The following is a 26,881-nucleotide window of genomic DNA, read 5'->3' as shown; positions in this document are numbered from 1 at the left end:
AATAAAAAAATCCAATTTGGAACAATGTAGATGTGAAGGTGATTGTCCCTTAACATAACCTGACATCTACAGCAATTCGAAGCTTTTTTGCTTTTTAAATTCTTTTTATTCTAATGGGAAGGCTGAATAGTTGTCTGCCCGATGGGTCTAAAGGTCTCTGATAATTGGTTACTCAATTATGGTGGACTGATAAAGAGTCATGTGCACAAGGTTTGCAAGAGACTTTGGGGTGAGTACAACACTGCCATACGCTGCTCCTGATGTACTGTACACCACTCTGCCGGGCTGACCAGTTCCTGTCCTCCATCTCCATGCTGAGCTGTTCTTCATGGACAGCACCGTGCTTGCTGGACCCATGGACCCTCTTGCGTCACCGAGTCAGATCAGTGCTGTGCCTGGAATTGGGGAGCACAGCGGTTTCCTTGCCCCTGGTGCCCCACAGCTGTGTCTATCTGGACAGCACTGTGCCATGGGACTCATGCAGCCACAGTAACAGAGGTCGAGAATTTGACTGGGGTGGAGTGCGAGGTGAGGCTGGGGGAGTGGGTGTTGGGAAGAATGGCCGGTTGAAGACAAGGGGGGCATTGTGGAAGGAAGGCTGTGAAAGGAGTGGGGGCAAAGGGGAGGGCTCACGATGGCAGACAGGGGGGCAGAGAAGTGGATGGAGAAGACAATCAATGGAAGGCAGATGGTGGACCAAGGGGAGGGAAGCTGGGCCCCGGCACGGCTGCATGAAAAGCTCACAAACAAGGAGGTCAAAGGGATACCACATTGGTTACTGGAAGAGGATGCACAAAGACTCTGGATGGGATGGATAGAGGTCCAAGTAGGGCATGGGCACCTCACAGTTGATGGGCTCAGTGGAGTGTGGTTGAATCGAGGAACAAACTGCTGTTTGAGGCTGCTAGCCTTTTCCCTCTGACATCCTGCATAGTCTGGTGAACACAGTAAGGAGTCTAACAACACCAGGTTAAAGTCCAACAGGTTTAGTTGGTAGCAAAAGCCACTAGCTTTCGGAGCGCTGCTCCTTCGTCAGATGGAGTGGAAATCTTTCCACTCCATCTGACGAAGGAGCAGCGCTCCGAAAGCTAGTGGCTTTTGCTACCAAATAAACCTGTTGGACTTTAAACTGGTGTTGTTAGACTCCTTACTGTGTTTACCCCAGTCCAACGCCGGCATTTCCACATCATAGTCTGGTGAAGACAGGGGCTGCAATTTTCCGGCTGTTCCTGCCCTGCTGCCAGCGATAATGGAGAATTTGGCGCTCAGTTAAATCTCTGTTCACTGCAGTGGGACCGGAGAATCCTAGTTGTGGATGAGGTTGGAGAATCCATCCCTGCTGGGCTGGAGTGAGCGATATGAGTGTGTTGGGACAGGTATCTAAATATGGCACCAGGACCACTGAACACGCCAGCTGATGACAAACTAACCAATCGACTGCTGGCCCGTCAGAGAATTTGGAGGGGAACTTGCCTGTGCATAATTAAGAGGTTCCAAAAACAGAATCTGGTGTGGGATCCCGACATTCCGGTCAGCAGGAAAGGCGCTTCCGGAACCACCGACTTGGTCTCAAAATGGGAGAATCCCACCCATAGTCTTATCTGAACAAATATATAACAATGATGCAGGCTGTGCCAACGTAAAACAGCAATGAAGGCTAGGATATCTGTTCCAAATACCTTCTTCCAAACTGCAGTCCTGTCTTGTTTGCAGTTGTTGTTCTGAGGGTAAGGCCTGCCGAAGAAGCTGCATGAAGAACTCATTCTGTTTCTGAACTTCTTTTTGTTTCCTTAATTTGATTTTGTAGCAAATGTAACTTTTAAATTCAAAACCTAAAGACACCACTGGATATCCTATGCTAAAATAAGAAAAGAAATATCACTTAATGAAAGGAAGAAAACAATTGCAATATATACCACCTTGGACAAAAAAACCATCCCAAGCATTTTATCTCCAAAGAATTACTTATGAAGTGTAGTGTAGGAAAATGTAACAGCTAGCTGCACGCCATAAACAATTAAATAAGTGATCAACTAATCTCTTTTTTTTACAATGAAAGATGAAGATTAGGCCTTAGCACTTATAATAATAAAATCTGAAAAGGTTTTGAAATAACTCTCTGAGGCCAGTGTCCCTTCATGGTAAAAAGTATTGTTTCTTGCGTGCTATACGGGCATACACACAGAAATCCATGCTGGATGGGCAGGCCTGACAAAAATCTGCGGTCAAGAAACATGGAGGAATTTGGCATCAACCTTGCACAGGGCTTTGTGCACAGCCTGGAGCCCACCCTTTCTGCCATGGACGTGGTGACCAACTGCATAAGGATGCTGGACAGTAAAGGGTTAACGCTAAGAGCCCACTGAGCATGTGCAATAGAGGCTATAACACAGTTTGTCACACACTGAGGGCGGATGTCTGAGTAGCTTGTCAGAGAGCTGCTCTCATTATATGTTAGTCTTTAACCTTTGTAAATAGTTGGCATGTAAATAAATGCTTTTTGAACACAGACATTGCCTCCAGCGAGATCCCTTCTAGAATAAAAAGCTAACAAATCCCGAGACAAACCAATCTTAACACAAGTACTTGCTCACCCAACCATGGTGCAACACCTGATGGCACTGTCTTAATTTCTAATGAACAGGCAGAAACCACCGTGTGTCTGAGTGCGACAGTGGAAACATACTGAAAACATGCAAGCTCAACTTGCTGCCACACAGATTCAGATTGCTGCTATTATTACTTCAGATATTAGTGCTCAAAGGGCCTTGCAGGGTTTCACTGCAGTCAGTAAATCTGCCCTCCAACAGATTACTAGGATTACTGAGGTGTTATCCCAGGGGAGTGACAATGGTACCATGGAGCACAGGCCTGTTGTCCTCGCCTAGTCTTTGTCCTCACACCACACCGCTGGTGCCCTTGCTGTGACCTGTCATCAGCGAGACCAGACTGCTATCACCAGGAAAAGGTGTTGCAATCCAAAATTAGATTGTCTCTTCCACTGAATGCCAGCGGCCATGTTGCAGCCACTGGGGGAGTACTGTGAAAGAGTACTAGCCCAGGAAAAGGCACAACAGAAGTCAGGCACTAAGGTGATTCGCTGACTTTTGTATGGATTATTAGATGGTTTGTTTGATAAGGTTGGTTTTGAATGTTTGTTTTGCTTTTATTTCAGCATTCTGATTAAAAAGATATTATGATAGTCAGTAGCAGAGGGAAGGCAAGTTATGGAACTGTTGTTGAATGGGGATTTTGGGGTGCGTACACCGATACCACAATCATGGACCATCCACCAGGAAAGATGAGGTGTTAATTAGCTCTTTGCTTTCTCCTCCTTCTCCTCCTCCTCTGCAGCTGTTTACCACACACCTGTTGGCAAGGATGGCCCTCAGGGTGAGGAGGTTGTATAGGATCCTCTAGTGCAGTGGAAGGAATGCTCCAAGACCCCAATGGTCTACTCAATGGCAATTTGAGTGGCATAGCTCTCAATTTATGCATTCTGCCGATGCGTGTAAGTGTTTTATGACCGTCATTGCCATGTGGACAACGGATAGACCTTGTCACCTCGTAGCCACCCTCTGGTCTCTCGTGATGATTCAAATGCTAATGGTATAGCAGACTGATGCAGAATAACAGCATCATGATTGCTGCCAGGATACCAAGGATTGACAAGCTTGATGTTCTGAGCAGAGTCGCATATCAAATGGACACTGGGGAAATGGAGTCTTAGTGAGGTTGCAGCAGATCCCTGAATATACATGGGGTGCTCGCAAAGCAACATGTGCAGATTCAGTAACACCATGGAGAAGTCTGCTATCCTGTGAAGCTGTTTGCATGGTCCACCTGCTTCTCTCTGGAACGATTAAAGTGATGCAAAAGGAAGCAGGCAATATAAAGTGGCAAAATGTTCAAGATCATCCTTAATTGTCTCACCTTATGCCTCATTTAACACACTGGATGGTTTTCCGTATTTCTATCTGCAGCATGATAATGTTACCTTAGCAATAGCATTAAAACAGATCTATTTTTCAAAGTAGACATTAAGTTTAATTTAGCTCAAATTAAAAATGCACTTAAATATTTTTAATTGACCAAGTTAATATTAAGAAAAATGTATAGTGCCATTAATTCCCCTACATGAGTCGCAGGTAATTAATTTAGTTTTAGGCCAATTCATTTTTAAAATAATCCCAATTACAAACCGCATCTGTGGAGTTTGATATAATTTTAGCTGTGAAACAGTAAAGCTGGTACAGTAAAGAGAGCTTTATATTTTTATCCGTTTTTTTGATACCTTGGGCAGATGGAGTACTCGGATACTTGCTGAATGGATTTAGCCTCTTTATTTGTTTTTCCTGCTCCTAGATGTTTCAGTTTGGCAGGATGAGAAAAATGTTGTCTGTAGTCACCCCATTTCCGATAAAACAGTAGGTGGAATAGACGTAAAGGTACATAGAGGTGCTTGATTGAAAATAGGGTCGGGGTTTGGGGGGGGGGGGGGGGGGGAGGAACTAATCTGAGGGAAAGAAAGGGGAACTTGTCCACCATTGAAATGGTTTGAAGTGGTTGTAGAAATGGAAGTAATATCAGAGGACTTATCGATAGCCAATGTGATTCCTATGCAAAAAGCAACGAAGAGCATGCCCATGGAACAATAAATCAAACAATCTAATACTGGTGAAAGAGAAGATAATGGGATTCTTGCTCAAAGATACAATAGAAAAATATCCAGAAACGGAAAGTGCAACAAGAAGTAGCACTGATTCCAAAGAGGATGGTCATGCTTGATAATCCTTAATTAATTCTTTGAAGTAATAGAAAAGTTAGATAAGGATAATTCAAAAGACACAATACATTTGGATTCCCAAAAAGCCTTTGATAAGGTACCACATAGTCTTCTTATTAGGTCAGAGCATAGGGCTCGGGGATAAGTGGCAGAACGAACAGCAAACTGGCTACAAAGCAGAAAAGAGTGTAAGAGTTTCTCCAGTTGGCAAATGCAGGGAAGTGGGATTTCACAAGGATTGGAGATGTTCACCATTTACACAAACAGTGTGAACTTGTGGGTTGGAAGTACCATTTCACAAAGTGTCACTGACACCGATTTGAGGGGTACGGTTAATACAGAGGATTGCAACAAAAAAAAGGAAGACATAGCAGAATTGGCATGTAATTAGCAAATGAATTTCACTATAGCTCAGTGTGAGCTCATACATTTTGGTCGGCAGAATAATGAAGCCACATACTCTCCTGCAAGATAAGCAGATCCATAATCAAAACCAAAGAGCAAAGAGAGGCAGGGGGATGTCTGATCTCAAGACTGCCACCCCTGCTGATGAAGGGGCCCTCCAGATTTCAAGGGAGGCCAATCCATTGCTGATGGTGAGGCTGGAGTGGCATGGCATCTGAGTGAGAATACGTCCAACCTGGTGCTACCATAATGGGCACTCAGGACCACGCCAAGCATTGTGCTCTGCTCATAGACCCTGTGAAAAATTAACATGTTTCCTTTTGTTCTCCTTGACAGGTGTCCACAATCCAAACCTCAGGCCTCAGCCACTCCAAGTTACCAAATATTCCACCTCTAACACAATGACACCAATGGCGTCTTTCTCTCCCGCACCCTCCACCAGTTCAGCTACATCCGCCTGGGTCACAGAGGGATCAAATATAGAATCAGGGCTACGTTCTGGTGAGCACAGTAGACAGGGTCCAGCAACTGAGAGAAGCCGTGACAACTGAGGTTCCAGATACTCAGAGGACTGTTGAAGATCGGGCTCCATCTGATTCCATCTGGAGGGGTTTCTATCTCCAGGGGCAGCATTTTGCCAATTGATGGACAGCCACCAATAAGATAGAAACCCCATTCTTCCGACAGACTTAAACCCACACCTCTGCTCACCTTCACCATCTGCCCAACCTCCCCACCCAGCCACCAAGCCCCCTCCAACCTGCCCATACCCTCTCTGCCCAGCACCCCAGACTTATCTGTTGTCGGGTAGCCAGGGGCTTCTTTCCTCATCCTCCCGCAGTCCCAGCAGTGTCCACTAATGTGCTCTTGGCGCTGCTGGGACTGATGGAGCTGTCAATGAATGAGATTGGCCGGGAGCTCCCAAGCGCAGGGCTTCCTCCCCATTGAGAGTTGGAAGTCCCGCTCGGCCCTTGTTAGCCTGCCTGCAGAATGTAATGGCTGCAGGGTGGGCTGACATGGAACAGGTTAGCTCCACACTGAGTTTGCTTCCTGAAAGTGGAAAGTCATCCTCGCCCCAGTAATATTCAGCCCTGGATTTTAGCAGCGAACGCATAAGTTATACCATAATTCTCAGTGAATAGTCATTTGGACTTTTCTATTTCAATCTGCAAATGTTGACATTGATCAACCAACATGGGTTAAAGAAAGAATTGGGCAGTATCAACTACTGAGAACAATGGTCCAGACTTTGTCATCAGCGCTGAAGTAAGAGCCCTCACTGCTGACCTCAAAATAAAGCTGCACTGATAAATTTAGTGATCTAGAATCATAGAATCCTATAGTGCAGAAGAAGGCCATTCGGCCCATCGAGCCTGCACCAACCACAATCCAGCCCAGGGCCCTATCCCCATAACACCACGTATTTACCCTAGCTAGTCCCCCTGACACTATTTAGAATGGCCAATCCACCTAACCCGCACATCTTTGGACTGTGGGAGGAAACCAGAGCACCCGGAGGAAACCCACGCAGACAGAGGGAGAATATTCAGACTCCGCGCAGACTGTGCCACCCCCTGATCTCTGTGATGAGATTATTAACTCATTTGATGTGTAACTGATTGCAGCACATTTTAATGGGGATTCCCAGCATGGAGCTGCAGTGATGCCATCAAGTTTTTCAAGCAGTCAATCACATTTCAGAATTCTTACAGACAGCCAACCAGGAAATGGATAGCACCAAATAAGCATCAAATAACCTTTAAACAATTTTACAAAGCATGCAATAAATATAAGGACATACGTAGGGAGATAAAGTAGGAGCTGAACCAAAAGAAAGGATAAAAAACAGAAACAATGAAAATTTACTAATCATAACGGAGAAATTTAACAACAATCCATAAATATAATTTTTTTTAGGTTCGTATTGGTTGTTCAGCTATTATTCAGGTCGTCATTGAATAAGGCTTAACTTTTTACAGGGTTTCTAATTGTGATGTGGGAGTGGAAAACGGGAAGATCTTGCCAAATCAATCGATTTTGTAGATTGTGGCTCGGGGGAGAGGGGTCCACAGTGCAGCTTACTGTGGGAGCAATAAATGACAAAGCACAACCTAAGCATCCCCCCTTACTTTGTGCTTGCATTGCATTCTAAAGTTGTGGTCAAATTCAGAGGGGCAATGAGAGCAAACTCTCGTCATCAAAATCCCCACTAATTCGAGGCCTATATTGTCAAAGGGGAGCTGAACTGTTGCATCAACCCCAATTCCTGCCATCGGATAAATCCATGGGGAGATTGCCAGCCCACATCTGTTCAATTCCTTCGAGCAGCAGGAACAGCAGCGCAGGAGGATGAAATCAGCAGAGGTAATACACAAATTTTAAAACCAAATCCATCTTGTCTAGTAAATTCCAAAACTTATTAGATTCTCTGACTTACCAGTGCGCTGCAAATGGGCGACAAAGATCTACATTGAAATTTCTTAAATCCTTAAATCTAATTGTTGCTTCTATATAAATAAAAAGTATCCAAAGAGACAAAGTAGACAAGCAACCACCTTTATCTGCAGGAAAGAAACAGAAAGACATAGCATTAGAAATCCAGAGAAAGCATTAGAAAGTCCAAAGGTGTGCGGGTTAGGTTGATTGGCCGTGCTAAATTGACCCTAGTGTCATGGGGGATTAGCAGGGTAAATGTGTGGGGTTACGGGAATAGGGCCTGGGTAGGATTGTGGTCGGTACAGACTTGATGGGCTGAATGGCCTCCTTCTGCACTGTAGGGATTCTATGATTCTATGAAATCATAACATTGTTAAGCAGATCTGATCTTATGCAGTTTACAGGAATAATTACAATTGATGGGTAAATTTAGAGCTTGTGGTGTCCTTCGCTGTGGTGGATCAGAACATTACCTGTGGCACCATTATCCAAAATGTGAACCAATTGCAGAGCTAATTTCTAAAGTGATGATGTCGAAAGTGACAACTTTTACTGATAATTCACTGGCATTTTTCGAGTCAGGTGCACCTTCAAATGTTGCTTTTTTTTCTACTGAAACCATAAAAACTCATACCACTGTCTATCCAATCAATCAAAAACAATATCAATTAGTAATTGGAAGAAACTGCTGAAGACCAAGGTTGCATGAGAGGTTTTCATAGACTCTACAGTGCTGAAGGAGGCCATTTGGCTCATCGAGCCTGCACCGACAATAATCCCACCCAGGTACTGTCCTATTCCCGTAACCCTACATATCTACCCTCCTGATCCCCCTGACATTAAGGGGCAATTTATCATGGCCAATCAACCTAACCCACACATCCTTGGATGTGACAAAGAAGAAGTGTGATCAATATTCATGTAGGTTAAGACCCCGAAAAGGGATAGAAATGCTTCATTTTAGCCAGTAGTGCTGGCAGCTTGTCTGCATTGGCAAAAGTTTGAGCTTTGAGGAAGGATTGGGAAGACAGGGGCTTTAACACCTGGTAGTGGTACATAACATAGTGAACAGTATGGAAAGAGAAGTCTGGAAATCACTACATTTGAGGCTAGGACAAGAATTGAGCAGTATTTGGAGTGAATTTCCAGATACAGGCTTGAAATTCCACTGCTATGGAAAGCTCAGCCAAAATGGTGTCAGAGTGCTGACTCTGGACACCCCTCCCCTGCAAACCTGATACCCACCATTTCACCAGGGGGCAGGTTGTGGTTTATACGTCCGCGATTCACAGCTTGAAACAGATTCAAATTTTGTTACTGGGGTGTCTAAAACACGACTCGTAGACTTTAGGCCTTCGAAGAAGGGTCAGTGGACCCAACTCCCGACAGAGAATCTGAAGATTCCAGGCATTCTTTTCTGATTTGAGTTTGTGGAGTTGGGTATTTTCCTGACTCTGCACTCCAGACTGTTTTTTGAAGTTTATTTATTAGTGTCACAAGTAGGCTTACATTAACACTGTAATGAAGTTACTGTGAAAATCCCCTAGTCGCCACACTCCGGCGCCTGTTCGGGTACACCTGAGGGAGAATTTAGCATGGCCAATGCACCTAACCAGCACGTCTTTCGGTCTGTGGGAGGAAACCGGAGCACCTGGAGGAAACCCAGGCAGATACAGGGAAAATGCGCAAACTCCACACAGACAGTGACCCCAGCCGGGACTCAAACCCGGGTCCCTGGCGCTGTGAGGCAGCAGTGCTAACCACTGCGCCATCGTGCCACGAAAGATCAGGCCGGAGCTGGGGAAGTGAAAATCCCGGAATTATTTAAGAAGTAATTACAATGGAAATTTTGTAGGGTCTAAAATGGGCAGTTTGTCTTCCTGCTCCATAATTACTGGACTCCACAATGCAATCCTGTATTATATGGAAGCGATATTAGGAAGATTAAAAAGTAGTACAAACATGAGCTGATAGTGTTTGAATTTTTTTTTTAATGCCTATTCTGAGAGCATCATAGGGTGATAGAAATCAAACCTCAGTTAATTCAACCATATATTGTATGTCTCAATTTGAAAGAACCACTTGTCTTGTTGCCACTGAGCCAGGAATTGCACACAGTGATCCACCCCAGCATTAATCATTTAATTTGCGACTGGTATGGTATTAGTTAAACACAACTCCCATGTAACATGGGAGTATCAGGGTGGGAGGCGGGTGGGGGGAGGTGGTAGTGCAGGCGTTTGGGGTGGGGGAAGAGATTACAGCTGTAGCTTTTTTACAGCTTTTGGCTGAAGATATGCAGCAGCAACAGGGGGTGGGGCAATGGAAGATTAAGCGTCAAATGCTTTGAAGGACTGAGCTAACTGACAAGTAGCTACTACGGATGACTCTTCTAAAATTTTGTGGATCTTAAAAAAGATGCCTCCTATTGGAAGAGTTTGCAGAGGCTCCCAATGGAGGGAATGCTGGATTGGAAGGCAACATCAATGAAGAGACAGAAATTTTCATGAAGATGATCTCAGGCATTCTTGCAGAAATTACAGCAAAGGAGAGAAATGTCTCCACTGGAAGAAACTCAGAGAAGTGTCTTGTGTGCCAAGTAGAGCGAGATGCCATTTCTCTCACCACCAGAGCTGCAGACCAGAGTTACTTCAAAGACTTGATAACAGAAGGCACGATAGCAAACAGATCATTGTACTTTTTAAAAATATTGAGATACCATGAGAACTAACATATTGCTCATAGGCCCTCCCCTTAGGCGCTGCCCCTTGGCACTGCACTGTGCCAAGTGGGCAGTGCCAGGCTGGCGGTGCCAGGGTGCCCAGTGGGCAGTGCCAGGGTGACCACCACGGGGGCCTCAATGGCCTCTGGTCCTACTGGCGAGGCCACCACATCAAGTCCCCAGTGATGAGGACTATCTGTAATCCTCGCCAATGAGCATCTTCATCAGTGAGGCCGTTAAGGCAAGTGAGCCAGAACAATTGAGTGCCAGGCTCACTAATAATGTTCAAATTTAAATATTGAAATCAGCCTTGCGCCCTTCCCGGGCACAAGGTAAATCACATCCAGGGCCGGTAAAATTATGAGAAGTGAGAACCTGATTTTTTGCCTATTGCGCTATCTGAGCGGCTCGTCCCACCCATCAACTGGCAGCATGAGCTAGTAAGATTGCCCCCATCATTGTTTATTGCCATTAATGGTGGGTGGCAGCTTTTGTAATAAAGCTATCCCTCTTAAAGCATTAGGTGACCGTCACCTGCACAAAGTATAGACTGCAGTGGAGGACAGCACCCTTTGTGTCGTCCTTTTGAAACTAGGGATTGGATTTTCAGAGTGTTGGGAAGACTATGAACCTTTAAAAATGGTGGGCGTGACCTGGATGTGGAAGTCCTGGTCATTTCCGACAGTTCCAATAATCAGATCATCTGTTTCAAGTGGCGATGATTACAGGATCAATGTTGTCCTGGACACTGTCTAATTCAAAGGACTGCATCATGACATTAGAACACACCCTCAGATCCCTGTATCAGTATTACACTGATCCACAGGCAAGAACCACTGAACCAAGTCTGAGTCCTTTAAAGCCCTGATGGTTCACCTAATGATAATCCTGGTAGAAGCTGAATGCCCAAGGATGACTAAAACATGTACATTTCCTGCAAATCTGTCATTGATGCAAAGGATTCTCTAGATGTGTCTGCACACCATCTGGGTATTCAACAAGTGGCACCCTCCTCTATTAAGAAAGCTGATGGGATTAGCAGAAGATGCTCACAGTACTATGCGCATACCTTCTATTGCACCAATAATCAGATCATCTGTTTTGACTGGTGATGGTTACAGGATCGAATATGTCCAGGACACTGTTTCATTCAAAGGACTGCACCATGACATTACAGCACACCCTCAGTATCGCTGTATTACACTGGTCCATGATTATATGTTGATGTCTTGAAGTTTAAACCCGCAGTATTCTGATTCACAGGCAGAATTCAGCCACTGAACAACACTATCACCTTTTCTGCCTCACTGCAAAAAAGTTGGAAATCACTTCCACAACAACATTGATGCTGGTTCGATTGGGAATTTTTGATCTGAGATTGAAAGTTTTCTGTTAAACCAAGGTGTTAAGGGATTATGGAGCAAGGAAATGTTGTGTATTCATGTTATTTCTAGTGTTTCCTCACTAGCAGCTTTTCAATGGAACAAGGGCACTTTAAGAGACCAATCACTTGATATCCCTGATGACATCGTCGGCTATTTGCACGGGCAAATGGGCAGTCTATGTTAACAACCTGTAGTGTTAGCATCCTTTCAATAAAGCTCTTCATTTGTTTGAACATTTGGGGCCTGTGGTCCAGTTTTTAAAACCACCACAAGAAATTGGGCCTAGATCAGCCAGGACCTCATTGAATGGTAATGGAACAGTTACGGATGGCTAAGATCTTAAGTTATGATGAAGATATTAGTCACTCCTCCAATAAACTGTTGCCTTTTTACATTTCATGTCAGTGAAACGATCTGGAGTGTTTTTTCTATGTTAAAATGTTATTTTTAATGCACCGTGTCTCCTAACTTTGCTAAAAAGCACATCAGCTATCTGATGTCAACCTGAGTGATATTTTATCGATCACCTGCAGTTTCTTGAAACAAGCAGTGACACATAAATGATACAAAGCTTCACAGCTGTGGGAGATCTGTCCAGACAGATGAATTTTATGGCTTGTAAATTATATAAAAGGAGTATCGTGAAGACTGTGTCCTCTTTATATATTGTTTCTCTCCTTTCCTCCATCCTATAAGGTTCTTCTCTTTCATTAGAACTGTAAGTATGTCAAACATACAAAAATGAAGGTCCAAGACTGACTGGCCAAACAATCTTGTTTATACAGTCATAGTATAAGTTTCACACATCATTGTGGTACAAGGGTCTGGCATACATAGGGTTTACATGGGACTGAATACAGTACCACCCATATAATGATGTAAGGGAATACATGGCCCACATCTAGGGGCCAGTCTAGCGTTGGACAGAGCTGTGTGCACAAGCAAACATGGAGACATATGCTCAGTTCAGCCCTTTACTGTATCTATGTAATCTATGTAGTTAATAACTACAAGAAGTAACTAGTTAGGGGCGGCACGATGGCACAGTGGTTAGCACTGCTGCCTCACAGCGCCAGGGACCGGGTTCAATTCCGGCTTGAGGTTACTGTCTGTGTGGAGTTTGCACATTCTCCCCGTGTCTGCGTGGGTTTCCTCTGGGTGCTCTGGTTTCCTCCCACACTCCAAAGATGTGCGGGTTAGGTTGATTGCCCCTAGTGTCAGGGGGATTAGTAGGGCAAATATGAGGGATTGTGGGAATAGGGCCTGAGTGGGATTGTGGTCAGTGCAGACTTGATGGGCCGAATGGCCTCCTTCTGCACTGTAGGGATTCTATGATTAAATGCATATAGTTAACCTACTTAAGACTACAAAGACATCCTACATTGGTAAGACTTACCAATCGGTGTCCCACATGCTACAACATGGCGGCAGCGAATGGAAAAACCTAAAATCTCGCAAAAGATACAGAGAAAAACTAAAATCCTACAAGGGGTGAGGGGTGGGGAGGGGAAGGAGAGGGAGAGGAGGGGAAGGAGAGGGAGGGGGGGAAGGAGAGGGAGGGGGGGAAGGAGGGGGGGGAAGGAGAGGGGGGGGAAGGAGGGGGGGGGGAAGGAGAGAGGGGAGGTACCAATAATGGTGTAAGTACATGGAATAAACTAGAAAAATTAAAATACATTGAATAAAGACTTGGGGGAGGTGTAGTATAAGGATCTGGCACGTATAAGTTAATGTGTACAGTACGGGCCACACAGTGATGTAAGAAAGCATAAGACCCACACCTAGGGGTCAGTTTGGTGTTGGACAGAGCCATGTGCACAAGCAAGTATGAAGACAGCTCCTCGTTTGGATCTTGACTGTATCTATGGGTATACTTCTTGTACTTAATAAGTACATTGAGTTAACCTATAAAAATCTTATTAAGACCGACTGCAGGGTATCCAACACCCTACATCACATGCATTCCTTCCCTGCAGCTATACGGTCCCCTCAGGCCAGTTTAGAAAAGAAACACTAACCTTCAAAGTGATCAAATAAATTCCAGGAAACCGCATCGTCTAGGTGACACAATTCTCAAGGATCACCTACCCTCTGTTCATGGATATGTTGGCCACATTCTCAGGAACCTATTCAGCTCCCTTCTGAATGCTCACAATGAACCTACAATCACGGAACCTGCCAGCAACTTATTCCAGAGGTTGATGACTTTCTGTAAAAAGTGTCTTTGAACATCTACCTATTTCTATGCTGCTGTAATTAGGAACCAGAATTTTTGTCCCCACGTTGGGTTCGCCAAGTCAGCGATTTCCTTGCTCCGAAAACCGGAACTTTCAAAATGTCCACCTGCAGGTCAGAGGTTTAGTTGGTGAGGATCAGCTGAAGCAGGAGTTGGGATGGACGATCCCAGAATTAATAAGGCAGGCTTCCGGGTACGGAGGCAGGCTGGCTGCAAGACCTGCCTCTGTGTTCAGGGGCTGTATTGAAATAAAATAAATAAAAAACATCCCTCAGACCTCACTCTTCACTCTCTTCACCACTCACAGCCTACGGTCCATGCATGCCAACCCATTCTCCCACTCACTCAATGTTTATGCCAACTTAGTGCCCCTCTACCCACACCCATTGCTCCTGTTCCCCCTATGCAAATTTAGTGTCAACTCTTGTTAACCCATGTTCCCACCCATCACTACCCTCTCCATGCCAACTCACTTTGTATCCTTGCTCTTTTCCTGGATAACTTTGACAGGTTTAACACTTCTTTGATACATTTGACAGCTGGATAGCTCCTTAACATTTCCTTGCCGGCAGAAAGGTTCTTAATAGCTGGGCAATTCCTTGATAGCTGAACAGCTCTTTGACAGCATGATCATTCCAATTACCTTTTAGGTAAAAAGGGCAAACCCATGTTCATTTTTAACAATTGCAAAGGTGCCTTACCTCTCCTAAAAGTGTCCCGGGACCTTATTCAAAGAGATACCCCGGCTGTCCAAATACACCCGCCAAGTTTTCCACTGAGGCTAGGGGAGAAATAAACTAGAGGGCATGGGTTAAGGGTGAAGCGGGAAAAGCTTAAAGGGAATATTAGGGGGGGCTTCTTCACACAGAGAGTGGTGGGAGTGTGGAATGAGCTGCCAGCTGAAGTGGTGAATGCGGGCTCACTTTTAACATTTAAGAAAAACTTGGACAGGTACATGGATGAGAGGGGTGTGGAGGGATATGGTCCAGATGCAGGTCAGTGGGACTAGGCAGAAAAGTGGTTCGGCACAGCCAAGAAGCCAAAAGGCCTGTTTCTGTGCTGTAATGTTCTATGGTTCTAAGTTTAGGCCTCCTCTTGCCTGATCTAGTCTGCACACACCAGATTCCACACTCCTGGTCTTCCAAAATCCCACTTCAGTGGATGCAGCTGGTAATTTAAATGGCTAGCTGCCTCCGCAAATCATGCATGCGTGAAACCCTGGCTTGAATCCAGTTCCACCCCCATGAAGGTGGGAAATGCTATGCTTGGAGACGGGACTTAGAATCTTTTACGTTTCTGGGATTTTTGCCACGATGGCGAGGTTCTCCACCAAATCCAGATCTAAGGAGTAGGCCATTTGACCCCTTGAGCCTGCTCTGCCATTCAAAAGGACCATAGCAACCTGAACTCTTCTAACCTAGCCAACTTAAATAATGTATCCTTGTATTTGACTAATCCTTTCATTTTTTTAAAATCTCAATAAAATCTCTGAAAAGATTCCTCAAAACAAAGGAGCACCCATGCTTGGTACGCAGAACCTCTTACTGTGTTTCAGGAAAACAATATCCCAATGGTCTCACAGGATCTCAGACTCTTCTTACTGTCCAGGTTAGCTTGAACCATAAACAAGGTCAATAAAAAAATGTTTTTTAAACTTTCAATTTCTTCATGTTACAGGCACTTCCAACAGTCTCAGTTGATGCTGACACCAATTCTATTTTTTTTAATCATGGGACATGGGCCTCACCGGCAAGGTCAGCATTTATTGCCCACCACTAATTACCCTTGTTGGAGCCACTGGTTTTCTGAACTCAAAAGCCATTTCACCGCAGCATTTATTCTAATGATCCTCCAGTAGCGTCAGTGCAAGCCTAAAATGGAATATTTGGACCATGATGGAAACTACAGCAATGTCATTATGGTGGTTCAACTGGCAAACATGGATGCCACCCTAGAAATGCTGGGACACCCATTTTAAAGGCCAAATTTTGTTAGAAACTCGGGCTCTGCAAATTCAGTTTTCTGCTTTATAAATCTGCACAATACATTATGCATTTATAAAATGGAAGTAACTTCTCCAGTGGCTGCACTGTAAATGCATTGCCTTGTGTGGAAATGAACTGCACAGACCAGGAGAGTTCAACGTTCAATGTCTGCTCTTTGCTGAAATAACTAATCTCCAGCTGTGATGGTGATAGCGGTGCTAAAATGACCCTCAGTGCCCCAGGTAATGAACGAGGAATCCTGCTACTTATGGATATCTTAAATGAGATCCTCTGTGAATGCACTGGCAGGCTTAGCTGTGAAGCCTCCTCAAAGTTGATAGCCTGCCTATTCTCATTGTTTAGGCAGCTATGAAAAGAATGTCCAACACAGAATCATCGAATTGTTACAGTGCAGAAGGAGGCCATTTGGCCCATCCTTTCTGCACCAGCTCCCCAAAGGAGCATCATGACTTAGAGCCACTGCCCTAACTTTTCCCTGTACCCATTCACATTGTTTCTATTCAAGTAATCATCTAATGCCTTCTTGAATGCCTTGACTGAACCTGCCTCTACCAAACTTCCAGGCAGTGCATTCCAGACTTGAACCACTCACTACATGAAAAAGTATTTTCTCATATCACAGTTGCTTTTTTTGCAAATCACATTAAATCTGTGCCCTCCCGTTCTTGATCCTTTAATGAGAGGGAACAGTTTCCCTCATCTACTCTGCCCAGCCCCTTTATGATTTTGAACATTTGTATTAAATTTCCTTTTAGCCTCCTTTTTTCCAAGGACAACAGTTTCAAGCTCTTGGTGGCACAGTGGTTAGCACTGCTTGCCTCCCAGCATCAGGGACCCGGGTTCAATTCCAGCCTTAGGCGACTGTGTGGAGTTTGCACATTCTCCCTGTGTCTGCATGGGTTTCCTCTTGGTGCACCGGTTTCCTCCCACAGTCCAAAGACGTGTGGGTTAGGATGATTGGCCATGATAAGGCCAATGTCAGGGAGATTAGCAGGGTAAATATGTGGAGTTACAGGGTTCAGGCCAAATGGCCTCTTTCTGCACTGTAGGGATTCTATGATGATTTTCTCCAATTCATCCTCATAACTGATGTTATAACAGCAAAATAACAAAGGATGGCTGTTACTCAGGACACTGTGCCAGCATGAATCAGTGCCCTCAAGGGCAAAAGGAAAACTTTGGTGAAAGTGAAACAATTTTTTTTTTTAAAATCACACTTAGATTTGTCTCCTTCAAGTACTTGTGCATGACAATTGATAATAAACCAACAAGAAAAAAACAAAATCTGCAGAACCCTCACTCTGGTACCAGACATAGTGCCGCCACTAAATGATTTGAATGTGCAAATGTCCTTTACAGATTGCAGATAAAGTTAGGCTAAACATTGGTTTTGTCAGTTATTTTATACGGGGTCTCCTCTTTCCTCTTTAAAATCTAAACCATACAATACTCCCAAGTGATCCTATAACAGAAGTACCCTGCCATACATTGCAACGACTTTCATGAGATTTTCCTTTTAGCCAATTTAAGATATTCATCAGGGTGAGCCTAGATTCAAAGACCAGACAGGGAAAACATTCCTTTAGCTAAATGTGAGTTCAAACATTAGTTTCGCGAGAAAGGTCACTGTAAATCAACACAACAGAATCAGTAGAGTTTTTAAATGATTCTAAAATTAAGTACGTTTCTGAAACAAGCATTACACTTCTGAAATAAACGCGAAATACTGCAGATACTGAAAATCTGAAATTACACTTTTAATGGACTGCTTATTTTGGACTCACAAAAGCAAGAAACAAACATAGATACAGAAAAATAATGAAACTGGTCTGTACAATAGGATTGATAATTAGATATGTAAGGTATACATTCATGCATATCCTAATACATTAGCAGTGATAAGCAAGACTTTCCTTTGGCTTAGTGTCCATTTTTCCGTGTTATTCAGGTTGATGCAGGGTAAATAATTAAATATTAAACTGGATTACCAGATCCTTGCCTATCCTGCCCATTTCTACAGCAAATATTAATCTTCTGAACATCATTGTAAAATGAATTCATTCCTACATCCAGGTCACCTGAGATGACAGAGGACAAGGTCAAGGAAAGTCCCAGCATAGAAATGTCCTCCCCCAAACCAGACTCTCATGACCATTTTTGTGACAACCAAGCATTCTACTCAAATCAACCTGAATTCTTGCTCCTCCTGGCTCCATATCAATTGTAAAAGAACCCTACCTTTTTTGCTAGTTGTCAGCAATTTTCTGGGCTACAATCATTCCTCAGAAATCTGAGCAGACTCAATACCTTTCTGCTTAGGGCAGCTCAATTGCCCCAACAAGTCTTTTAAAAATACATCTGGCCCCTGTATAGTGTATGTGAGGAGCCTATCGCCTGTTTTAGGTGATCACCCAATAACTCAATCCAGTATTGATTTGGATGTTTCTCAGGTGTCCTTGAGGAACATGACATTGGTCCCATAAAAGTACGCAGATCAATTTCTGTGCCTCAAACTTTAGTTTTGTTACTCGACTTTAGCAATACTAAATAAAATAATCAACACTACTATTGAACTTCAGATTGTCTGCATTATACCAAAAATTATATTTGGAAGCTTTGATTAAAATCTGCAATTTTCTTTGTTTTATATTATAAATACAAGGAGTGGTTATTTTTACAAATCAAGGTCTAAAATATTTAATTGGATGTTGCCATTGCCAACAACCCTATTTTCCTTTCATTGTTCAGTCTCATCGCAATTATATTTTGTCCTCCATTGGGTGGAGACAAAAGTCCAAGAGGGGAATCTCGGAGCCTTATCTTTTGCGTGAATGGTGATTTCTGGTTTGGAAATCAATACACATGAGAAATGGGCCTTCCAGTTGAACTTTCCAATTAGAAGCCTGCTTCTAGGACCACTGTTGAATTAGGGATGGCAGGCAGCATGAGGAGTGGGAATCACGATTGAGCACATAGGGTTTGAAGAGCCACCGACAGCTCTGCCCAATGGCTGCATAGACACTTACGCTGAGGCGATTTGGAGGAGCTACTTCTGAAGGAAATGGAAGGGAGACAGAGAAAGTCTGTAGCCCCACTGAGTTGTGAAAGTGTCCTGCAGGAACTGCCAGCAGTTTTCTCACCAAGACCACTGTTGTTACCATCAGCCACAACAACCTGCAATCATTGCAAGCATCTGTGTATGGGGTTGACCTCAGGCTTGCCCCTTTCCCTCTTTGTATTGAGTGCTTGTCAGTTACAGGCTTCAATGACTTCTCATTGGGCCTTCTCTAAACTACCGTTATCCAGATGCTGTGTACAACACATCCGCTATTGACAAATTGTCACTGCAGTCACAAAATATCTCTCAATTGTGTCCTTAAAGACTTTAATTACCTTCCTATCACTGCTGCATGGGTTGAAGACAAATGAAAGACAGAAAGAGGTGGGAAGATATCAGGATATTGTCCCAACGGCTTTCTTCCCAATTTTCCCAGTACTCTTGCCTGCTAAAACTGCTTCCAACAGCTTGGAAAAATTTCCCCTGAACATTCTGCCATCTCCAGCAAACATATTAATACTTTTTCCTGGTCAGTCCAGCAGGTGTCATACTTTTGTAAATTACAGAGTAATTTTTCTTAAATGTGAAAACCTTGTCCTAAACTTGTATTAGTGCAAAGAGATAGATGATCTGTGTATATGTGTGTGTGTGTATATATATTTTATTTATATATATACATATAAAGAAATGAGACAGATTTCAAGATCTATATGACAATCAGACACACACACACATATATTAAATATATATAACATATGTAGGATAGTAGGTATGTTCAATTCTACATCTGGCTTCAATATATTTTATATTTTTAATTGATTTAATTGAAGAAAAGGTACTCCCTGTATTATTTAAATCCCAGTGAAAGCTGAAATTCTTCTTTGACCATTGGAATTGCGGTTGACATTATTCTTGGAGTCAACCAGTTTAACATTGAGGAGGGCATCTGAGTTTTGTTGCACAGATCGGTTTTCCTTTCCATTTTAAATTCAAATAATTTTCTATGTGACTTTCTATGCTGGTTGCGTTTGGCTGAGATATGGTTGCTGAGACATTTGTATCTATAAACAATAACTGGTTTATTGGATATAACAGAACCATCTACAAATATACATGACTATAGATGTTACCCTACCAAATAAATTAAGGCTATTATTAGAGCTTTAATGTGACTTAGATAAATTGAGTGAGTGGGCAAATACATGGCAGATGCAGCATAATATGGATAAATGTGAAGTTATCCACTTCGGATGGAGAAACAGAATGGTAGGGTATTATTTAAATGGTGATAGATTGGAAAATGCTGAGGTACAAAGAGACCTGGGTGTCCTATTAACATTTTTTTTACACCAGTCACTGAAAGCAAGCATGCAGGTACAGCAAGCAGTTAGGAAGGCAAATGGTATAGAACATAGAAGAACATAGAAAAAATACAGCACAAATAGGCCCTTCGGCCCACAAGTTGCGGCGGTCATGTCCCTACCTACCTAGGCTTATATATAGGCTTACCTATAACCCTCAATCCCATTAAGTCCCATGTACTCAATAGAAGTTGGCTTTTATTGTTGGCCTTCATTGCAAGAAATGTTACTGCAGCTCTACAGGAGCTCAGTGAGACGACACCTGGAGCACTGTGTGCAGTTTTGGTTTCCATATCTAAGAAAGGATATACTTGCCATAGAGGGAGTACAGCAAAGGTTCACCAGTCTGATTCCTGTGATGGCAAGATTGACAAGCGATTAGTTGAACTGGGCCTGTATTCACTGGAATTTAGAAGAATGAGAGGGCATCTCGTTGAAATGTATAAAATTCTGACAGGGCTGGATGGACTGGATGCAGGGATATTTTATCCTCTAGGGGGTCTAGAACAAGGGGCCAGAGTCTGAGAGTATGGGATAGGCCATTTAGGACTGAGATGAGGTGACGCTTCTTTTTTAAGAACTTCTAAATTTTTAAGTAGGAAATAGATAGATTTCTAGTCTCTAAAGATATCAGGGGAATGGGGAGAAAGCTGGAGTATGGTGTTAAGATAAATGATCAGCCATGATCATATTGAATGGTGGATTGGCCCATTCCTGCTCTTATTTTCTCTATTTTTAAAAGCAATCTCTCTCTCGACTCTTGGCCATGTGTCCCTTAGATCATCACGTAGACAGTACTATTTTCACAGTCCCACACATTAACCCTTTCAACCCTAATATTACAGTGAATTATTGTGGAATATAATTCTGCATTTGCTCTTAATCCCTGATTTAGATTATTTCACCGGTTTCTAATCTGCCATTTGTGTCACAAGCATGCTAATTTGATCTCTGGATAAAACACTTGCATCCAGAGCCTTCCTTTACAAATTGCACTGCCATCCCATTGTTAATAGCATGTTGCAATTCGGCGGAAATTCAACTTGTGTGACGTTAGTGTACCTTTAAGAGATTTTTTAAAAAATCATGTTTCCTGCAGTTGTAAACAGACCTTTTTGGCTTCAGTTATTTTTTCATTATGGCACCGGTTTGTCTAGAGGAGTCTTTTTATTGCTGCTTAAACTAGAGGTGGGAAGGGGGGTTGTTTATTTTTACTGGGATTTTTATGACTTTGCATTGTTAGGAAAAAAGCTGGTTGGCAGGTCAGGCGATAGGAGTTTTTTCATTTTCAGTTTGGAGCTGCAAGGTTTAGTTTTAAAAGTGACAGCAAGCTGAAAAGAAGTCTTTCTCTCCCCCTGTTTTATTTGGAAATTCTGCTGGTCATCTGAAAGCAAGGTCTTGCCTTTCTGTAGATGGGGAATCTGCTTTTGGCGGCTTGCCTAGAGTCCCTGCTGTTTTGGGAAGTTGTTCTGACTTCAAACAGTTGTGAGTCTATCCAGAGAACTGCAGACTTCATCCAAAGGATTCAATTCCAGTATCACATGAGCATTAGTCTATATTGCGTTGGACCTATTTAAAGGGTTTTGTCTATGGCAAGGGTTTTGTTTGATTGGGACAGCTCATATATTCGATGAGGGTTATACATTATCGTGGTTGTTTTGTGTTCTTTGTAATTAATAGAAGTTATTCCCAATATTCTTACTTTACATATTAATCATATTTTTAAATAAACTTAGTTTGATAAAAGCTTCTTATTGGGTCATTTGAATCATACCTGAGGTGAAACCTATCATGCTTGTCCTAGCCAAATTCAAGATGCAAAACTTATGATCCAGGCGGGCTCCATGAAACACTTTGGAGTTTCTGACCTGAACCATAGCACTTGCAACATTAACTGAGTGATTTTGACACAGCAGACTGAGAGCTGTTGCAGTCATGTTATATGCCTGTAAAATGTATTAGGAAGATAGACATACTTCTTAAAGGCAGCATGGAATATGGACAAATTATTTTGACAAAGTAGATTCCAAAGGATCAGGTGACTTATTTTGCAGTTTCTGTACAGACACAGGGTCAGGCATATCTCGATGTATCTCTGGGAAGTTACTTAAAATGTAAATGGTCTTCCCATGTGTTGATGATTGCTCCTCTCCATTTCAGCTGAAGAAACTTAAAGTAACAATGACTGCTGGAGTTGCTGGCTCCATGAAGATTCCAAGTCAGGACTTTTTAGAGGCTATGCATGGCTGGAGTGTTGATGATATTCCAAATATCCTCCATTGTAATGACAAAGTGATTAACCATCAGCCCATTGTGTGGACAATGGAAAACATTGAAATCATTGTCAAATGACAGAAACTGGTTTGATATAACAAATATCTTATTGATCTCAGAACAGTCCAGAAGAGTCAGCCTGGTACCAAGACCTCAGAGGGAAGACATCTTGCCCAGAAAAGGGAGTGAACCATGGCTTGAAAAAGTCACCTCAGGCAGAAGAGTGCAGCTTTCTTGTACCTGTGATTTCTAACTCTGACTACAGGGACTTGACAATAGTTTTTGATGGAAAAGTCAGAAACTTGCTATGGAACGCCAATGTGAATTCATCATCAGAGATCCCCAGCTTTCATTTTTTCCTTCAGTGAATTGAAAGAGTTTTCAGGCTTACACCATTTTTGGTGACCATCTTGAAGAAGTATGTATTGAGCCTCAGGATTATTTATGCATGCTACATCTTTAGAACACATCTTTTCTTTGTCTGTGTGTATGTCTGTGTATATGTCTGTATGTGTGTGTGTGTGTGTATGTATGTCTGTGTGTATGTGTGTGTATATGAGGAGTAGCTGTTCGTTGCGATTACATTTTGGGTGTTGTGAAAATAAGCATTTATAGGTATCTCTTTAAACTTACAAGAAAGCGTGTTTCATGTCTATCATTAAAGGTCACAGCACTCAAAGGGTTAAAACACTTTCTCAAACAGAGGTCTTTCTGCAGTGAGTTGAGAGGCAGGGAAAAGGATAAATTATCCCACATCTCTCCCTTGTCCATAACAGAGCCAGTAATTGAGAACTGCTGAGAGTGAACTAGAAGATTAGGATCTAGGAAAAAATATGGAACTACGTTTCAAAATGGAAGAGTAGAACAGAAAATCATTTGGATGTAAAAGGTATACAGGAGAAATACTGACAAAGAAACCCAGCCACCCATCATCAAATAATTCTGCAACATTAATATAACATTTGATTCTGAACAAAGAGGCCAGCTTCACTCTCTCATTCACTAATGTGTCTAATCTTAAATCTATCCAACATGGATAGATTTAAACACTAGAGAAAGAATATTTAAAAGAAAAACAGTTGATTATATACTGGTAACATGTTCCACTATAATCATGTTAGAATTAGTATTCGGGGGTAATTGTGAAAACACAGTCTCCAATTTCCTTCCATTGTGATTTCCTGGGATGTATTCCCCTAAGAACGGCACGGTGGCATAGTGGCGCCACGGTGGCACAGTGGTTAGCACTGCTGCCTCACAGCACCAGGGACCCAGGTTCAATTCTGGCCTCAGGTGACTGTCTGTGGAGCTTGCACGTTTGCCCCTTGTCTCCGCGTGCTCTGGTTTCCTCCCACACTCCAAAGATGAGAGGGTTAGGTGGATTGGCCATGCTAAATTGCTCCTTAGTGTCAGGGGGATTAGCAGGGTAAATATATGGGGTTATGGGGATGGGGCCTGGGTGGGATTGTTGTTGGTGCAGACTCGATTGGCTGAATGGTCTTCTGCTCTATAAGAATGCTATAATTCTATAACTGATTTCACTGAGATTATAGGGTCACAGAATCATGGTACAGTTTCAAACTTCAGTTTGAATATTGTTTCCAGGTCTAACTTCATGACTGATTTTGTGCCCTTAAAACAAAGGATAGGGACAGGAGGGAGTGTAATTTTCAGGCAGTTCCGTATTTGCATTTATTTTAATGAACTGACTTTCTACTGCTCAGTTATTGAGCTGAGGAAATGTTCCGTTGTTTTGATAGTTAAACATCCAGATAATTTCAATTAGTTTCCCAGGAATGTAATTTAATTAATGGGTCATAGTCTTGCACATAGACTGATACTGTAATAACATATTTTACCTTGAAGTTATATAGGAACATAGGAGGAAGAGTGGATCATTGTGACCCTCAAACCTTTTCTGCGATTCAATTAGACTTTAGTTGAACTGTGTCTCAACATCTATTTACCTGCTTTTGATCCCGATCCCTCGATACTGTAATCTAACAAACACTTATTGATCGCAGCCTTGAAAGATCAATTGACCCAGCATTCATGATCTCTTGGGAGATTGAATTTCACATTTTCACTATGCTTCGGATGAAAATGTTCTTCCTGATTTCACTTCAATGGCCCCGCTCTAATTTTAGAATTGTTCCCGGATTCCCCCAGCAGACAAAATAGTTTCTCTGTGTGTCAGATCCCTCTTTCTCATTTCATACACCTCACTTGGATTGCTCATTGACCTTTGGAATTAAAGAGTCCAAATTTACGCAGCCTATCTATATAATTTAACACTTTAAGGGGCCCTATAATTCTGATGAATCTGCACCATACCCAGTGTAATCAATATATAACAAATTATTACGAACACAGAGTAATATTAATTAAAGTCTGGAAACACAGTCGAGCGGTACATTTCCCACGTTGAAACGATAATCCTTTTGTGATGGTTGTTGCCGGAACTTTAAAAAAATATCATAAAAGGGAAGAATAAGGACATTGGACATTCAACCCCTTTTACTCATTTCGGTATTATGATACATGTATAAGGCAGGCCCTTTATTTTTTTATCTCCGTCTTACCTTCAATTTATTTTACTTTGAATCAGTCAACTGCTCATTTCTATTTTGAATACTTTACCTTATGCAAATTGCATCCAGCTCTGGGTACTCCACTTCTGGAAGGATTAGAGAAATTTACAAGAATAGTTCGAGCAATGAGAAACTTCAGTTACGTAGAAAGAATGGAGAAGTTGGGACTGCTCTCCTTGAAGGAGAGAAAGTTGAGAAGAGATTTGATAGAGATTTTCAAAATCATGGGGGACCTGGACAGTGTTGATAGGGAGAAACTGGTCCCATTGCTGGAAGGATTGAGAACCAGAGGGCACATGTTTAAGGAAATTGGCAAAAGAAGCAATAACAACAGGAGGAAAATCTTTTCAATGCAATGAGTGTTTAGGATCTGGAATGCACTGCCTGAGAGTGTGGTGAAGGCAGGATCAATTGAGACCTTCTAATGGGAATTGGATCATTACCTAAAGAGAAAGAAAGTGAAGGGCTTCAGGGAAAAGACAGAGGAATGGCACCTTCAGAAGGCCAGCACAGACGTGACAGCCTCTCTTTATGCTGTAACCATGCTATGATTCACTACTTTGCCCAGTTTATTCCAAAAATTATCAAGGTTTAATTGACGTGTGATGCAATTGTTGCTTAAGTTACATTTAGTCATTGCAAAGTGCAGCACAGAAAGAGACCTTTCACCCCAAAAGGTGTTTATGCTCCACACAAGCATTAACCTAGCCTGTTATCAAGTCCACTGGTTTACAAAAAAGAGCAAAGAACAAAGAAAAGTACATGATGTGGAGATGCTGGTGTTGGACTGGGGTAGGCACAGTAAGAAGTCTCACAACACCAGGTTAAAGTCCAACAGATTTATTTGGAATCACGAGCTTTTGGAGCGCTGCTCCTTCATCAGGTGAATGGAGAGATAGGTTTCACAAACACGGCATATATAGACGAAAACACAATTGCAAGATAATGGTTGGAATGTGAGTCTTTTCAGGTAATCAAGTCTTTACAGATACAGACAATGCGAGTGGAGAGAATGATAAGCACAGGTTAAAGAGGTGTGAATTGTCTCAAGCCAGGACAGTTAGTAGGATTTTGCAAGCCCAGGCCAAATGGTGGGGGTTACATGTAGTGTGACATGAACCCAAAGGCCGGAATTTTATCGCCACACCCGTCCCAAAATCAGGTTGGGGGCAGCTCGCAGGACAAAATTCTCTATTGGCCTCGGGCGGGATTTTACGAGCCTCGCCCAAACGAGGTCATAAAATACTGTCCAAAATCCTGGTTGAGGCCGTCCTGATAGTGTTGGGAATTGTCAGAGGATACAATAAGATATAGATAGATTGGAGACTTGGGCACAGAAATGTCAGATGGAGTTTAATCTGGGCAAATGCGAGGTGATGCATTTTGGAGGATCAAATTTAGGTATGAATTTTACAGCACAGGAACAGGCCCTTCGGCCCTCCAAGCCTGTGCTGATAATGATGCCCTAACTAAATTTTAAAAAAACTTTCTGCCCTTACTCAGTCTATATCCCTCTATTCCCTCCCTGTTCATGCACCCATCCAGATGCCTCTTAAATGTTGCTAATGTGCCTGCTTCCACCATTTCCTCTGGCAACGCGTTCCAGGCATCCACCACTCTCTGC

At 42.7% G+C, this 26,881-nt stretch overlaps 1 protein-coding gene across 1 annotated transcript in view; it reads right to left on the bottom strand.

Moving 5' to 3' along the window:
• Positions 1-26,881, bottom strand: part of LOC144494136 (macoilin-like) — a 96,344-nt gene that overhangs the window by 10,530 nt on the left and 58,933 nt on the right. The window contains exons 4-5 of the mRNA XM_078213733.1: positions 7,629-7,752; positions 1,680-1,858 (exon numbers count right to left, since the gene is read on the bottom strand). Of these exons, the coding sequence (XP_078069859.1) occupies positions 1,680-1,858; positions 7,629-7,752 (303 nt within the window). The remainder of the gene's footprint in view (positions 1-1,679; positions 1,859-7,628; positions 7,753-26,881) is intronic.

Source organism: Mustelus asterias, chromosome 5, assembly GCF_964213995.1.
Source record: "Mustelus asterias chromosome 5, sMusAst1.hap1.1, whole genome shotgun sequence".
Lineage (NCBI taxonomy): Eukaryota > Metazoa > Chordata > Chondrichthyes > Carcharhiniformes > Triakidae > Mustelus > Mustelus asterias.
The sequence above is the reverse complement of the archived record's forward strand: the minus strand, read 5'-3'. Positions and strand labels throughout refer to the sequence as shown.